This window comes from Pelodiscus sinensis, chromosome 2, assembly GCF_049634645.1.
Source record: "Pelodiscus sinensis isolate JC-2024 chromosome 2, ASM4963464v1, whole genome shotgun sequence".
In the NCBI taxonomy this organism is placed as follows: Eukaryota; Metazoa; Chordata; order Testudines; family Trionychidae; genus Pelodiscus; species Pelodiscus sinensis.
Genome location: NC_134712.1, coordinates 207,582,046 through 207,599,732, shown reverse-complemented (window position 1 = coordinate 207,599,732; position 17,687 = coordinate 207,582,046). Strand labels below are relative to the sequence as shown.

At 40.2% G+C, this 17,687-nt stretch overlaps 1 protein-coding gene across 5 annotated transcripts in view; it reads left to right on the top strand.

Moving 5' to 3' along the window:
- The first annotated feature begins 2,598 nt into the window (after positions 1 to 2,598).
- The window catches only part of PHF14 (PHD finger protein 14), a 380,891-nt gene continuing 365,802 nt past the window's right edge, over positions 2,599 to 17,687 (top strand). For 2 of the 5 annotated variants that reach the window (XM_075922309.1, XM_075922311.1), the window contains exons 1-3: positions 2,604 to 2,831; positions 3,290 to 3,400; positions 13,285 to 13,961. In XM_075922309.1, the coding sequence (XP_075778424.1) occupies position 2,831; positions 3,290 to 3,400; positions 13,285 to 13,961 (789 nt within the window). In that variant the 5' untranslated portion in view covers positions 2,604 to 2,830. Of the gene's footprint in view, positions 2,832 to 3,289; positions 3,401 to 13,284; positions 13,962 to 17,687 lie in introns of all 5 variants that reach the window. The other 3 variants (XM_075922308.1, XM_075922307.1, XM_075922310.1) reach the window with 2 other exon arrangements.

Genomic DNA, 17,687 nt, shown 5'->3' with positions numbered 1-17,687 from the left:
TTGGGACTCCAGGAGTACCCTCTGGCTGGGCTCTGGGGGAGTTTAGTGGTGATGTCTGGGGCCAGTAGGTGCCCCACAGTTGAGTTCTTGAGGGGAGAGAATTTGATTTAAGTCTCTGTTCCTGGTGGAATCTCGTTGTTGTTACCTGTCAATAAGTATGATACAGATATTGTGAAATAAATTACCAAAATAATTCAAAGTGGAGTGATTATACTGTTTTGACACATATGCCGTTTTTGCAAAATTTTAAAATTGTGCACATTTTTAATTTTTTTGTGCAGAATTCCCCCTACGAGTGAATCTTGCATCTAAAAATGGCCCATCACTAACTAGATTCCCCAGAGATTGAGACAGATTTAATTAACCAATCAGGCTGTGAACAGATGAGCTCAATGGCTAATTATCTTATCAATGAGGATAATTAAAGAGTACAGAAAGGATATGCAAATGGGAGGAGAGTGGCAAACAGAGTCTAGGTTTCTGGATAGTGAGAACATCTCTTCCTAGAGAAAGATCTGAGGACTGAAAAATACTGTAGAGTTGTAGACAGAAGTGTTACAAGGGTATTGTGATGGTTGCTTGGTGATACAAACATAAATAAAAACTAAGAGGTGTTGACAGTCAAGACACATTCAAAACCATTTGAGAGAGCCAAAATCTATTGGTGTGAAGGGCATGCTGAAAAGTTCATGTTTGCAAGGGACATTTTTAGAAAGGGAAATGGTGATGATTAAGGAGGCATAGAAATTTCTGGGCTATGTGGTTTAGTTACTGTTTTATTTGTGGGACTGCTGCTTGTTTCTATCTTTATATTATAGGTTGAACCTTTCTGGTCTGGCAGCATCCATGGTCTAGCATGATTTTAGTTAGCCTTATTATGGGTGTGGCAAAGTTTCTCACAGTCCCATAAAGTTTGTTTAAAGCCACCAGTTCAGGCTCTCAGTGTTCTGTGCTGTTATTTAGCTTTAATTTACCCATATATGTCTTCTAAGAGCTCAGTAAGCAGTTAAAATGTTGGTAATACTGCCAGACAATATTGACATCCTGTGGTTTGGCAAATTTTCTGTTTCAGCACTGGTCAGGTCTCAAGGGTGCTGGATCAGAGAAGTTCAACCTGTAGTAGCAGTGTTAGCGATAACTAGAGTATGAGAGTGTAAGTGTCCTTTCTGATTTGCATAAGACTAAAGAAATACAAAAGTCACTAACTGATTGAGAACCTGTTCACTGAGTGCTACAGTGAGTATGCCAACATCTACATACATGACTGAACAAAGATCTTTTAATGTGATAGTGTCAAACTTCCTAGATGGAGGACCAAATTCAGTCTTTAGTTATGGTTAGTGGGCTGAGATACATTTCAGTCTACATATTACTTCAGTTGACAGTGAACTGCTACTATTTGTGAGGCTTACACAAGAATTGAGAGTAGAAAGTGATCTTTATGTAATTATTAAACTTTTAGTAAGCAAAAACATGATTGAGATACAAAATAATAAATGGTAGAAAAGTTAAATTGCCCATTTCTATCAATCTGACTTGTTAGACAAGAACAAAGGAACACATTTAGAATATAGATATATTTAAACAAAGTAGCATTCAAAACTGAACTAAAACTTGAGAACTTTCACAGATCTTTTAGAAGTGTCATCAGTTTTTGCTATTTTTATTGCAAGTCTCACATGCTTTTCCTAAAGCCCCAGCTCTTGGAGTCATGTAATTACATGAATATCCCAGATTTTATTGAAAAAACACCCCCCCCCCCACACACACACTTTATAGCCCTAGTAGTTATGAAGAACACCTGAAGATCTAAGACTCAAATCAGAATGTATTTTTTCAAATCTCATGGGTCTTAAATCAGTCTCATAGTTTTGGAGGTCAGATGTATGACATTCCAAGGAAGGGGAGTGGCAACACTGATTTAAACACAGATGTGGATGCGTGGTCATCTGCTCCGGAGGAGGCATCCATTTTCCCATATCAGGATTAGGCAGTGACGAGCATATCCAGCTTTTGTGATTTCACCATGAGTCTCTCAATATTTGGTTTATTAAAATCCCTAGCTCCTGGATGTATGTGATTAGATGAGCTTTCAAACAAGTAAATCTAAAAAGTGTGTGTGTGTGTGTGTGTAAAGAGGATTTCCTTGGAGGGGTAGCAGCTACAGTATTTACTCAACAACTTTAAAATGATTTTTAGCCCTCACAGTTGCTGTGATAAGTTGGAAAACTTGACCTGGGTGCAGTTTGAGAGTTCAGAAACCAATCACAACACGTGGCTAATCATAATCGTGTGTGTGACACACACGCTCGCTCTCTCTGTGTAAGGTGAGGTGATTGGTGACTTTTGAACACGTGGTGTTGCCAGCGCAGTGAGTGAACCGTGGCCCCTCTGCAGCCTCTCCTCCCTGTACTGAAAACACAGATCAGGACGCTGACGCCTGGGCAGCCCCCTCTGTCCCCTCAAATCCGGTCCCGGGCTGCTCCCCGGCAGGGCTAGGGGCAGGCACAGCGGCGCGTCCCAGCTGGGCTCCTGAGCTGCACAAGGGGGCGGGGCAGCCGGGAAGCTGGAGCGGTTTCGCTTTTCGCTAATGCACATGTGCGGCACTTCCGCGCATGCTCAGTGAAGCGAGCCGCCGTCGCAAAGCCCGCCCTGCTCGGTGGCCGGGATCTGCATCCGGGTCGCGGCTTGCGGCTGTGCCCATTGTCTGGGTTACCGGCCCGGACTCCGCCAGCTCCGGGGCCCCGCGCTGAGGAGCCGGAGGGGAGGGAGCCGCGCGCCTGCCGCCGGCGCCCGAGCCCGCCCTCCGCTTCCTTGTCTCGCCGGCCTTAGTGAGTGACTGTCCCGGGGAAGCCGCTTCTCCCCGCACTGCCAAGCTCCGTGCAGCCCCGGCGAGAGGCGTCGGTCTCATCTCTTCCCTCCCACGGTGGGAGGCCTTCCCTACCCGTGAGAGGCATTAGCCCCTCTCTGCCCCCCCCCCCCGGCTTTCCTTAGCCAATGCCCTTGGTCCCAAGGAGCTATGGGTTTGGGGGCACTGGTCCTGGGGGCTTGCGGGTGCCCCCACAGGAGCTGTGTTAACTCCGAGCCTTTATACATCACGTTTCCTTTCCTCTCTCCACTTGTAGGATGATTTGAGATCCTTGGCTGTAGGAGGGTGCTGTTGTATCTCGTGCTGTTTGAGCTTCCAACTGCACAGCAAAGACGCAAAGCACCTGTATGATCTGCACCGTTTATGTTTAATAATGTTGTTTTCATAGTCGTCTAATAATTGCATGTTTTCTTTCTACAGTGGATCGCAGCTCCAAGAGGAGGCAAGTGAAGCCTTTGGCAGCTTCACTGCTGGAAGCTTTAGATTATGATAGTTCAGATGACAGTGATTTTAAAGTTGGAGATGCTTCAGGTAAACATTTCCCTTCATCTCCCGAGTTCAAAATGATTTTGCATCTTTTATTTTTATCAAATTGTGGCTTTGGGTTTTTTAACTAGTATCTGAAATGGAAGGAAGAGTGGTACTGAAACATTGGAAGACTATACATGGAAATTGTATGGTTTTTGGTCATGTATAGAATATACATGTGTTGAAATGTTGGGACATAAAGCCTAATAATCTGGTTAGCTTGGAATCCTTGCCTTACAGAGAGCACCCAACTAAATTTAGACAGTACATCTGTGAAACACCTGACCCCAGATAGAACTTGAATTTTTTTCCAAGTAAAAATAGATTGCAGACTGATAATAAGTCAGAGTTGCTTTCAAACATTTCACCTTGTGGCTGAAACAAGGACCAGCAGGGAAAATATGAATCTTCTGTACAAGTGCCTTAGTTGTTGCACCTAGTTTTTATTTAGGCTATGTTAGCACTATAGCCTATGTTGGGATGATTTATATCTCTCAGTGTTGTGATCAAATCACCCTGCTGGGTGACATCAGTTATCCTGACATAATCATTCATGTGCACAGTACTATGCTAGCAGGAGAACTTTTTTGGCAAATACAGCTTTTTGCCATTTGTGGTGGTGGATTTTTTTATGCTGACAGGAGCATGTCTCTGGCATAGAGCATCTTCACCAGATGTGCTGTAGCAGTGGAGCTGCATCAGTACAGCTGAGCCACTGCAGTGCTGTATATACAGACCTGGCATTTCCATAACAAAAAACTGTTCTGGAAATACCTTATTCTTTGTAGTGTTGGATTAACATATCAATGTTAGACAGTCATTGCCTTCACAGGACTTTTTTTTTTTTTTTTCTTTTCAAAATCAGGTTCTGGGCTGCCTCTTTTTAAACCTGGTACCTGCGAAAAGTAGAAAGGAAAAAAGAAGGGGTGAAAAATCAACTTACACTTATTATAGTAGCACCAGAAAACTCAGTTGGATCAGTGCAGGGAGCTGTATGAACTCAAGATAATATTTCAAAGCATTTACAATTAATATAAAGCCCTATTCCTGCAGTCTAATTCATATGTGAAGACCCTTGTACCTGCTTGGACTCTCTCTCAAAGCCTTAAAGAAGCCCACACACTAAGGCTATGTCTACACTCGTGGCTTCTTGCGTGAGTAATATGCAAATGAGGCTAAGCGTGGAATATCACCAAGCCTCAATTGCATACCTAATGAGCCACCATTTTTTAAAGAGGCTCTTGTGCAAAAAGGAGCGTCTACACTGCTCCTTCTTGTGCAAGAAAAACCCTCTTGCGCAATGCTGTTCTTCCTGTCAAGTAATAGGTGTAACGGCATTGCACAAGAGGGGTTTTCTTGCGCAAGGAGGGGCAGTGTAGACGCTCCTTCTTGCGCAAGAGCCTCTTCTGGAAAAAAGGTGGCTCATTAGGTATGCAAATGAGGCTCGGTGATATTCCACGCTTAGCCTTATTTGCATATTACTGGCGCAAGAAGCCGCAAGTGTAGACATAGCCTAACTGACGTAACAGGAGAAAAAGAAGCTGGAGGTGGGAGGAAGAGGGTTAAAGTGATATTGCCATGTGGATAAACAAGAGGTCTAAAGCCGAAAGGCATCTCTTCCTCTGCTTTAGTCCCAATTTTAAAGATTCCCCTGGGGATTTTCTTGTAGGAAAGAATTGTAGCAGTACCAGAATGAAATGATCTCCATCTTGTAAACTTTATTTTAAGTTTCTTTTGAATTAAAGGTTTTTCATCTTGCAGATAGAACTGCTCTAAAAAGTTGTGAAACTAACTATATTGTCAATTTTCAGTGGCAAGCTAGTCTCTTTTATTCTCTTGCAATAGAAAAGATGGGATTCTTGGGAAAGGGAGCATAGAATGCACACTGAGAGGATCAAAATGTTCTAGGAGGTGATTGGAAAACAGATGCAGAAAGGAAAATACATAATATATTCCTATTTTTATTAATGTTCTCAGATTTAGTAAAAAAAAAAAAATCAGAAATAAAACTTTCTTCTTAAATTTTTTTTGTTTGGAACCTAAATGCTCCACTTGTATAAAGGCCCATTGACCTATGGATGTTGAACTGGCAGGGATGGAAACTCAATTTGGGACCTGAATAGTTTACAATGGTTTAAGGAGTGAGAGTGGAAATTCCCTCAAGATACAACATAGAAGCCAAAGCAGTTTGGGGTCTCTGACAATGAAAGAAATCCACATGTTCTGTTTTTGAAATATTTTGACCTTTTGTGTGTTTATATTGTTAAATGGCTTTGCTTTAAAACTTCAGAGTTGGTTTGTGTAACTTCAGTTGGGAGTGCTTACTCTGTAAACTGTCAAAAGAAAAAAGTATTTGAAATGAAGTTCTGAATGTTTTGAGAGGAAAAGCTTGCCAGTTCTAAGTTCTACTGTGGCTTCTATCTTTTTAGCATTTTTTTAATAGTAAGTATAGTATAAATGTTTGGATTGCTTCTTGTGTCTCATTAGACAGTAATTGTATACTTGAAAAAGTAGGTCTATGCTCTTTTGTATGTGGTTGTCATGGTGTCTTAAATTTGTGCTGGGCCTAGGTTTTTTTCCTCTTTCGTGTGAAATTGTAAAGGGACTCTGGAATATACAGTTTCTCATAAGAAAGGCACTATTACAGATTGAAGAGTAGATTTTCCTTTAATGTACAACATTGATTCTACAATACATAACACATGGGCACACCTCTATGTTCATGTGGAACCTGGTTGAATTCAATTGTGCTCCATGTGGATCCATCGGTCTGTCTATGTATGGTATGTTGCATGATCAAGCCCTATATATAAAGTACTTTGGATTTAGAATTCTGTGGCTGAATTTCTTGTTTGCAATGGATTCCTTACATGTGTAGATAATCAATAAAAAAGTACATGGAGAACTACCTTAAAATATTGTGCAATATTGCATTTTCTAATAAATGCAGGTATGTTTGACTACTCAGCAAATATGCACTAATGCACATATTTGGATATACCAGTGTACACGTGTACACACACACACACACGTACACACACACACACACAGCAATTTAAATCTTAATTTTTTTAGTAACAACTGAAGTTCTATGGAGGGAAAGTACATTAAATATCAAACGAGAATTTAAATGTACCAAAATTAAGAAATTTAAAAGTTGGGGTTTTCCCTCTGTCTGCCACATTGCATCTGTATGTGAAGGTGTAGAACTTAAAAGCCTGTGGTATAGTATAAAATGCTGAGATGATGCTTACTGTCACATTGAAATCAATTGAAGTGTGTGTTATAGCAAGGGTTTGCAAGATTGGACTCAACTGTTTTAAATAGGTATCCTAACTCTCAAATCTTCTGGAGTCTGTTCTTCTGATGTCCTGCATGTAATCAAGGAACTTCTGAAATTACTCACCTGTTCCTGTGAGAACCCTAGCATGGATAAGATTTCCTTGGGTAGACCTGTTTGTTATAAAAGTATCAGTTAGTTTGGTTTTTGTGCTTTTCTTCGAGTGTAATCAACACAATGGTAAATGATGGAAGCAACTGATACCTTATTTCTAGGATCCTATCTGATTCATGGCCATGAAAATTGTCATAGACCATGAAATCTGGTCTCACCATATGAAATCTGACCATATGAAATCTGGTCTTTTGTGTACCCTTACCTATATTATACCAATGTCCTGGAGGAGACCAACATTTTTCAAATTGGGGATCCTGACCTAAAAGGTGCAGGGGGGGTCGCAAGGCGATATTAAGGGGGTGGTTGTATTGCCACTCTTCTGCAGTGTGACTTTCAGAACTAGGTGGCTAGAGAGTGGCAGCTGCTGACCGAGGGCCCAGTTCTGCAGGCAGCAATGCCGAAGTAAGTATGGCAATACAGGTTGAACGTCTCTGCTCCAGCAATATCTGTAGTTCAGCATGGTTTTAGTTAGACACGTGTCCACTTACCATGGATGTGGCCAAGTTTTCTGCAGTCCCATATAGTTTGTTTAGAGCCACCAGTCCAGGCTCTGTGTTCTGTGCTGTAATTTCGCTCTAACTTACCCGTACATAGAATCATAGAATAATAGGACTGGAAGGGACCTCGAGAGGTCATCGAGTCCAGCCCCCCGCCCTCAAGGCAGGACCAAGCTCCACCTACACCATCCCTGACAGATGTCTATCTAACCTGTTCTTAAATATCTCCAGAGAGGGAGATTCCACCACCTCCCTTGGCAATTTATTCCAATATTTGACCACCCTGACAGTTAGGAATTTTTTCCTAATGTCCAATCTAAACATGTGTTCTAAGAATGCTACTAGACAATATCAGTCTCCTGTGCTTTGGCAAATTCTCTGGTTTGGCATTAGTCAGGTCCCAAGTAGGGATGTAAGTGAGTAGTTGAGTTGACTACTTGCTCCCCCCCCCCCCCCCCCCCCGGTTTATGTATCAGTGGCAGCAGGGTGTGTGTGTGTGTGTGTGTGTGTGTGTGAGACAACAGGAGCCAGTGCTGGGGGAAGGTGGCTTAAAAGCTGCTGCCTGCCCCCCCAGCTCTGTTTTCACTGTGCTGCCTCCCTCTTTTCTCTCCCCCCGCCCCTGCGCTACTGACTCCATAGTGGGTGGAGGGTAGAGGAGTCTGCAGTGGACCCAGACTTGCTATGAGCGGAGGCTGGTCCAGCAGCAGCTTTTGTTTGCGAGGGGTCCAAGTGGGGAGTTGCCCCCCCTCCCGTTCCCCAAAGACAGGGGCTGCTGTCAGCAAGCAGCCTGTTTGCAGCAGCTGGGGCTGGCTGCTGGACTTGGTGCAAGCTGGATCTGAGCAAATCTGGCTCAGTCTTGGCTTGCGCCAGTCTGGGATCGCTGCAGCTCTGCATTTTAAGTGTGGTAAGAGCTGCCTGGTTCTTACTACATTTAAACTGATGAGCTGTAGCAAGGGTAGCTCCTAGATCAGCACAAGCTGTGACAGAGTACCTTCCCTTATCGACTAATCGTGTAGTTAATGCAAATTGTATTGACTACATGATTAGTCATTTACCCAACTCTTAACATCCTTAATCCCAAGAGTGCTGAACTAGAGAGGTTCAACAAGTGGAGTTCCGCAAGGGTCTGTTTTGGGACCCGTACTGTTCAATATCTTCATCAATGATGTAGATATTGGGATAGAAAGTACGCTTATTAAGTTTGCAGATGATACCAAACTGGGTGGGGTTGCAACTTCTTTGGAGGATAGGGACATAATTCAAAATGACCTTAGCAAGTTAGAGAAATGGTCAGAGGTAAACAGGATGAGGTTTAATCAAGAGAAATGCAAAGTGCTCCACTTAGGAAGGAACAATCAGTTCCATACATACAAGATGGGAAGCGACTGTCTAGGAAGGAGCATGGCGGAAAGGGATCTAGGGGTCATAGTGGACCACAAGTTGAATATGAGTCAACAGTGTGATGCTGTTGCAAAAAAAGCAAATATGATTCTAGGTTGTATCAACAGGTGTGTTGTAAGCAAAACTCGTGAAGTCATTCTGCCGCTCTACTCTGCACTAGTTAGGCCTCAGCTGGAGTACTGTGTTCAGTTCTGGGCGCCACATTTCAAGAAAGATGTGGAGAAATTGGAAAGGGTACAGAGAAGAGCGACAAGAATGATTAAAGGTTTAGAGAACATGACTTATGAAGCCAGGCTTCATGAACTGGGCTTGTTTAGTTTGGAAAAACAAAGATTAAGGGGGGACATGATAGCGGTTTTTAAATATCTAAAAGGGTGTCACAAGGAGGAAGGAGAAAATTTGTTCCTCTTGGTTTCTGAGGACAGGACAAGGAGTAATGGGCTTAAAGTGCAGGAGGGGAGGTTTAGATTGGACATTAGGAAAAAATTCCTAACTGTGAGGGTGGTCAAATATTGGAATAAATTGCCAAGGGAGGTGGTGGAATCTCCCTCTCTGGAGATATTTAAGAACAGGTTAGATAGACATGTCAGGGATGGTGTAGATGGAGCTTGGTCCTGCCTTGAGGTCGGGGGGGCTGGACTTGATGACCTCTCGAGGTCCCTTCCAGTCCTATTATTCTATGATTCTATGATCATCTATACCATACCCTTACTTCTGCATTGCTGGTGGCTCTGCTTTCAGAGTTTGGCTTCCAGGCAGCAGTGGCTATCCTCCAGCTGCCCACCTCTGAAGGTAGCATCAACGGCAGCAATACAAAAGTAAGGTAGCAGTACTGCAAACCTCTCCTCTCCCCTCCCCAACTCATTTTTGAGAGAGGACCCATACAGTTAAAAGAAATGAGATTTTAATATTGAATAGCTGATATTATTGACACTTGTAATTTTTAAAATCCTATGATCATGAAATTCACCAAAATGGACCATGAATTTGGTAGGGTCCTACTTCTTATCTTTAAGGATCCCACTGCTTTTAACTTCCATTCAGTTCAACTGGTCTTGGAATTCATAAACTTCAGTGTAGACATGAAACTAGTTCTCAACTTTAGTGTTGCATTTGTATGGTTACTTTCAATGAACAAAGTAACCTTTTTACACCTCAGATTCTAAGGAGTACTACTTAGAAATAGTATCATTATAGCTAAAGTTGTATATATTCTCTTGTTTATTACAAATAATTTAGAGCAGGGGTGAGGAACCTGGGGGCTGGATGCAGCCTCTAGATTGCCTAGATCCTGCCTCGGGGGTTCAAGGCTCTACCCTAGCATTGGAGAGCCCGCCACTACACCACAGGATTGAAGCACACAATATCTACTAGCCGGGGCCCCCCAGGCTCTGTTGTGCAAGGGAAATGTGGGAAGTGTGTTTCTCCTTCTCAGTGAGGGAGTTTAGTTTTTTCATTTATTTATTTATTTGCTTCTCACTTGTGTGCGATTCTCCAGCCCTGATTTGCAAAGACCTGATCCTGGCTGCAGATGGGCATTACGTGGTCTCATTGCAGAAAAATTAAAAACATTGGTTTAGTTATAATTAAGTTACACGAGAAAGCATTGAGGTTTGTGATTTGGGCTGCTTGCTTTTATGCCATGATGCAAAGTTTCATGTCTTCGGCTGATGTTTTGCAATCCAATAGCATGCAATGAAGATCAGTTTGCTTTGAAAAGCAGTGATACTCTTCTCTTTTACTTTAAATAGGTGCAACCTAAGGATTCTTGATGCCTGGACTAGTGTATCTATTTGTTGCCTGTATAACTTTTGTGTACAGCACCTTTTTAGCCTAGAGCTTTCAAAGCACTTGATAAGCTGTGTGGATATGGAGTTGCTTCTGAGGGATGAACTCTGTATCCATTTGCATCAGCATTGCTGCATAATAAGTGGAGGGAAGAACATGAATGTTTCAGTTGAAACTACAGGTTGAACCTCTCTTATTTGTCACGCTCTGGTCTGGCATGATTTTAGTTAACTGGATGTACACTTATGAGTGTGGCCAAGTTTTCTGTGGTCCCATAAAGTTTGTTTACAGCCACCAGTCCTGGCTCTTGGTATTCTGTGCTACTGTTTAGCTTTAATTTACTCATAAACATCTTTCAAGAGTTCAGTAAACAGTGGAAGTATTGGTAATGCTGCTAGACAATATTGAGCTTCTGTGGTTTGGTAAATTCTCTGGTTTGGCACCAGTCAGGTCACTGAGGGTGCTGGACTAGAGAGATTCAAACTGTATAAAGATAATTTTTAAGTAAGCAGAATGGATTTAGCTATTTTGATTTGATAGCAGGGTTAAAGTGCTTATACCTTTTTACTCAACCTTTTAAAATTTTTCTATTGGCCACCAGCTGTATGTTGTGTTTTTGGCCATTATTTTTATTAAGCATCTGGTATTATGATAGCACCCGAAGCCAGCTCCCCCTGCGTTCTGTCTCCTGCCTGCTGCCTCGCGCTGCTCCCTCTGTATTAGGTGGCTCCACGGGAGCGGGTGTGTACCAGGAGCTAGTTTTTAAGCCTGTCCAAGGTCATTGATTAACCATTTACAAGGTTACACTACCATATCCCTATAGCATATGCTCTTCGTATAAAATGGCTCTCTTGATTATTTAAAAGTAAAATTTGTTAATTGAGAAGTTACATTTTATTGTAAGAAATGTGCCAAACTTCTTATAGGACCCCAGTGTCACTTTTTTTTGTACTTCATGATTTAATAGCAGAATAATACAGATGTTTCACACTCCTCATGTAGCAAAAACTCATTGAAATGTTGTGCATAGAAGTCACTTTGTTCTTTATGCCTTTGTTGAAGAATTTTTAGTTATGTCTTGCTTCAGACTTCCACAAAGAACTGCCCTCTTTTAAAGGCTACCCTCTTCAGTGTGTTCAATGGCATTCAAGCCTCAAGTGACCATTTTATAGAAAGGCATAACTTATCTTTCATATTTATTGTCAGTGGGACTGAGTATACCTTGCTGCTTTCTCACAATTTGGATTGTCACTGTCTTCCTTGAAAGCATCATGACTTCTCTCTCATTCTCTTCCCTCCCCCCCCCACCCCGTTTAATTAGCTAAATGGTTAAACTTAAACAAGATTTTTACATCCCTAGCTTTAGCTAATAATCATGTGTACTGTGGGATTCTCTGCATCTTGTCTCCTCCATACATAACCTTGCTAGTTCCACTGTCTGGGCTGTATATGACTATGAATGTATGTGCAGGAATTGCTGGTTGGTAATTAATAAAATGCTTTAGTCACTGTTATCTGGTAAGTGGGGTGATTTAAGGGCAGATGCATTTTTTACGTGCCAGTAAAGCAATTCTCTAACGTATGGTTCAAAAAATGCATGGTGAAGTTAGAGGTGTGTTTCTTTTGGCACTTGTTGGAGGTGATCAGTACAGTTTAGTGGTAGAACTGAACAACCTGGAAAATTTCAATCCTTGGTTCACAGAATAATATGCATATCACAGAAGCCCTTGTCTCATTGAGCGCATGTATGGTGAGGAACAGAACTTTTACTGTTTTCTAGCAAATTGCTCCAAATAAGACAATTTCTTCATTTCTCTTAAAATAAATATTCCAAATGAAAACTAGTTAAAAAAAAAATGTTACTAAGAGAAACACGCAAGCCATGAAGTTTATACATCTTTAAATGCATCACAGTAATCATTAATTACATTTTCACATGCTCTTTTCCATATAACTCCAACTTCATTTATTTGCACATTGAATAGAGAGAGAAGTCCAGAACTGATGAATTGTCCATTGTGCATATTGGACTTCATGTAGTGAATGAGTCAAGAGACTTCTAACTGAAGAAAAATAATGGAGTGATGATAATTCAGACTTGCATATTGTCCAAACTATGTACTGAATGAAACCGAGGTCTTGTAGGGTAAAAGTAGTAAGTTTTTAATCTGACCGTTGTTTACTGTGTGTGTGTGTGTGTGTGTGTGTGTGTGTATATATATATATATATGGATATGGCAAGTGGCAGAGTTAAGTTTATATGAACAAACTCAACTTTGGCACTTCTTGACTTTTGAATACTTCATTTTGTAACTTTAATATACTTTAAATGGAGTGTTTTGTATTGAGTATCTGTTTTATATAAAGTTAATTTTCAAGGTTTAGAAAGTAACTAATTTTTTTAATAAGTGTACTTATTCATGCTTTATGTAGTCACCACTTGATATTTTCTGTCCCATAGTACTGCTTATTGGTAATATGAGCTGTGATGCAAAGGGGAATTTAATGGTGTCATTTAATATATTTTAGTCCTTTTTGTCACTTCAAAGTACACTCATTCAACAGATTCAGTACTACATGAAGTAGCGATATTTGGACACCAACTGCAACATAGGTTGGATGCCTAATAAGGGAACAACATACATCAATATGTAACTTTAACAACTTGTTACTTCAACAGCTTTGGGGTTTTTTGGGTACATTTGTGTTGGAACACTTTTTTTAAATTTTCATATGCTCAACAGATTCTGAAGGAAGTGGTCGTGGGAGTGAAGATGCATCGAAGGACAGTGGTGAAGGTTCCTGTAGTGAATCAGAAGAAAATGTCTTGGAGGAAGAATTGGCAGAAGTGAAAGTAGAGGAAGATCAGCAATCCAAACCTTCCACTGGAGAAGCAATGCCTACAACAGAAAAAGATGTGATTAAGACTGAAAATAAAGAACAGGAGGAGGAAGATGAGAAGCCAAAAAAGAAAAAAGAAAAAGAGAAAGAAAAAGCAACTGAATCTGATGCTGCTGCTGCTGCTGCTGCTCCTGCTGCTGATGAGCAAGCAAATGAACCGAAAAAGTGGAATTTGCGTAGGAACCGACCTCTGCTGGATTTTGTATCAATGGAAGAACTAAATGATATGGATGATTATGACAGTGAGGATGACAACGACTGGCGACCTACTGCTGGGAAGAAGAAAGGAAAAACTGCACTGCGGAAAGAGGGAAGTGATGGAGACAACGAGGAGGATGAAGATGATGGAAGTGGTAGTGATGAGGAAGACAATGATGAGGAAGGCAATGAGGACAACAGCAGCACTGCTAGTGATGGTGGATCCAAGAAGAAGAAAAATAAAGTTCTTAGCAGGACTAGTGCTGATGATGAAGAACTGACAAATGATAGCCTGGCTCTTTCACAAAGCAAGAGCAATGAGGTAGAGCAACCAACTTTCTATAATATGTCTGAAAAATGGAAAGTATTCTGCAGTGCTATTTTTTTCTAAATTACTCATTGAAGTTAGACTGACTGGAATCCTATTTACAGTGTTTGATTTTTTTTTTTTCCCTTAAAAAAAAAAAAAAAAGCTCCAGAGCTATGCTGACTGGGTACTACATGTGAAATAAATTTGCTTGTGCTATAAGGGCCAATCAGTGCCCATTTAAGTCAATGAAACTCTTTTCATTGGCTTCAGTGGCCTTTGTATCAGCTTCATAGCAAGAAGGTCTATAGTGTGAATTAACTTCTGCTAATGATCAGTTTAGTTTTGTTATACAGGCAGTCCCCGGGTTACGTACAAAATAGGGACTGTAGGTTTGTTCTTAAGTTGAATTTGTATGTAAGTCGGAACTGGTACATATTGTAGGGGAAACTCTAGCCAAACATTTCTCCAGAGCTCAGTTTTATTCTCCCACACCTCACTTCCCTCAGTCCTTTATTCTCAAGCTGAGGTGTCTGCTGAGAAAAGCCGCTCCGCGTCTCCCTGGTCTGCTGGGGGGGAGCAGCTAGTGCGGGGTTGCCTCACCCCGTTTGTAAGTAGGGATCCGATGCAAGTCGGATCCATGTAACCCGGGGACTGCCTGTAACGTGCTTTATTAAACAGAAAGCAACACTAAAGCCATGTAAGAGCTTTGACATGTCCTAACAAATGCAAGAAAAAAAAGCAAGTGTTCTTGTCCAGTCCCTCATTGCAACAAATGTCGTAGAAAGCAAACATTACATTCACTGTTCGAAAGCTCTTCATAGAAAAACATGTACTCAGATGCAGGCTAAGCTAGAGTGAACATTATCTCTAACAAGCTATTTATCTGTTGTATGCTCTATTTTTTAATCACACCAAAAGGTACCATGGGTAACAATTAAGTGCATTGAATCATTGTGATTACAGAATGCAAATATTATGTATTAAGTTCCCAATGTTGTAATCTTCCTAATTTCTGTTGCCTTAAATAGGTGTAGCATTATTCTACTGAGTTGTTAAGATTCTTGACTTAATACATCATAGTTGCAAAATTTTATAAAAATCACTGTAAAGATTATTGACTTTTTGCAGGTAATCATAGTGTTGATACAATAGAATGTAATTTATGGATAAATTATAATTATACTGAATTACTTAGAGAATTGTTTCATTTAAAGGATATTTCCTGATGACTAATTTGTGCTGATTTTACTTTTAACACCCCCAATTGTGAGATTAGAGTTGAGTATTTTGAAATTTCTGTGTTTAAACTTTAATGAGAGACCACTTTAATGAATAAATCCATTACATTGGATATCAGTTGTGCATTTTGGTGCTAGTAACTGAGAGTAAAAAACCTTGAGAATTATATCCCTTATGTTTTGCTTTTATCAAATTCATGTACTGTTTATAACATTAAACCAGTACAGTTGTTTACATTTGGAAACTTTTGATATTGTGTACATTATATGCTTTATATGCCTGTTGTGACCTTACAAGGGATGGTTAGATTTTATAGTGTTAGCATCCTAATTACTTCTTGGATAAATGTGTCATTTTGAACTTCAGAGCAGGTAAAGTTAATCCTGATGCCGTACAATAGTTAGTGACATTGCAGGCCTATTTTACCTTGATCTTTAAGGAACTCTTAAAGTGAGAGTGGTCCACTTTCTTTCCTTTATTCTTTATATCATTTTCTAATTTTAAACTACCACTATACCTTTATCCCTGCCTTCTAGCTGAGACTCAAAAGTACTTCACAGATAGATGAAGCTTCACAGCACATCTGAGGCAGGTTAGCGTTGCTACAGTATAATCCCATATAACAGATGGGGAAATTGAAGGACAGAGCGATTAAGGTCTTAATCCTTGATATGTCCTGAGCCCCCACTGACGTGAATAATAATTATGGGTATTTAGCACCTTAATGGATTGATTCTTAAGTGACTTCACTACAGTCTCTGCCAGAAGTCAGAGTCAGAATTAAAACCCAGATCTCCTAGCTTTAAACACTGGGCTTTAATAAAACCATTTCCTCCTACCTTTCAGAAGGAACTATCACAATTGATTAAAAACTGTCCTAACACTGTTTAAGAACTGATTTTTTTTATTAAGCTATTTTTGTTTAGATCTGGTTTTCCTTCAGTACAAACCAAGGTACTGTAATTGAATCTCTAAAACTGAAAATTGGCTTAATGAACTATAATTTTTTTAAAATCTAGTTTTAACTTCTAGGTTAACAGCATATAACTCAAATTTCATTTTATGGGATTTGAAACAGCAAGCCTTCAAAGTGCTGCTGGCAGCATCACTATTATAATTTTTCACACTTAATAAAAGTGGTTCCTCTCAAGCCCAGTAGAATCTCATTACAATGCACAAGCTAAAGTCCTTTGTAATACAGATGTTACTGTGCTTGATGTAGGAAAGGACGGAGTATCTAAGCAACTGTGTAGGCAGTTAATATTGAGGTCTTTAATAAGGTTTAGTTTTTTTCTCTTTAAAGTCTTTTTGCTCAGTTTATTTTTTTACGCTTTCATTTTGCAAAGATAGAATTCAAGGACAGACTATGTTATACTTGATTCTGTGTTGTAATGAAGTACCTCTATAATGTTCTACTGTATTAAGCTTACATTGTCGCAACTTGTGTCAAGCATCATTAGTAGATAAATGATACTCTTCAATTTTATAATTGCTAGTGCTTTAAGGAGTTCTTTTCTTCCCCAATGAGGCCCTCTGCAATTCCCATTAAATCTATTTGGATATACATGTGCATAGATTGTGAAACTTAATACTTCTTACAAAAGTCCATATTATTTGTATGGTGAGTTAAATGGTGATGAGAATGAAATCCATCCATTTACCTTGAAGATGTAGGATTTGAGTTGGAACAGTGGTTCTTGACCCGTATAGGGATTCTTGGCCACTAAATACATCATACTAGAGAATCTGAGCCCCCTTACAAAACCTAATCTTGATGTTGAATTTGGTATCCTTGCAGCATTGGCTCATTCCTCTACCTTATCTGTTTCTCATACATATTTTCTCCATGCAAGTGAGGTAATATCAGTGTTTACATAGTACAGTTTTTTATTCATTTAGATAAAAACTTTAGTCAGAAGTTTTATAAATTGTCTTTTAGTTAGACAAATGTCAGTGTTTAGAGAACTACAAATCAGACCCAGTTTTAGACTTTTTTTCCAGTTAAGACCATCAAAATAAGAGCCTGTGGCACTGGCTGAAAATTCTGGCTTTCTATAGAGTTCTTAGAATGTTAAGGGAAGTGATTATTCCCCTTTATTCAGCACTGGTGTGGCAACATCTGGAGTATTATGTCCATTTCTGGCTCCCCCTCCCCCCTTTTTACAGAAAGGATGTGGACGCATTGGAGAAGATCCAGTGGAGGGCAACAAGTGATTAGGGGGCTGGAGCATATGACTTAGGGTGCATCTACACTGCACTGTTATTTCGAGAACTAGTGTTCTTCCAGAATAACTATGAGCATCTACACAGCAGTTCCATTATTTCAAAATAATTTTGAAATCTGTAAACTTCATTCCACGAGAAATAACGCCTCTTCCGAAATAGCTGTTTCAAAATAAGGCATGTGTAGATGGTCCACTTCTGCTATTTTGAAATAGCTGTCACCAGGGCCATTCCTCCTGGGGCTCTAAATCGAGATAGCACATCTACGTTAGAGAC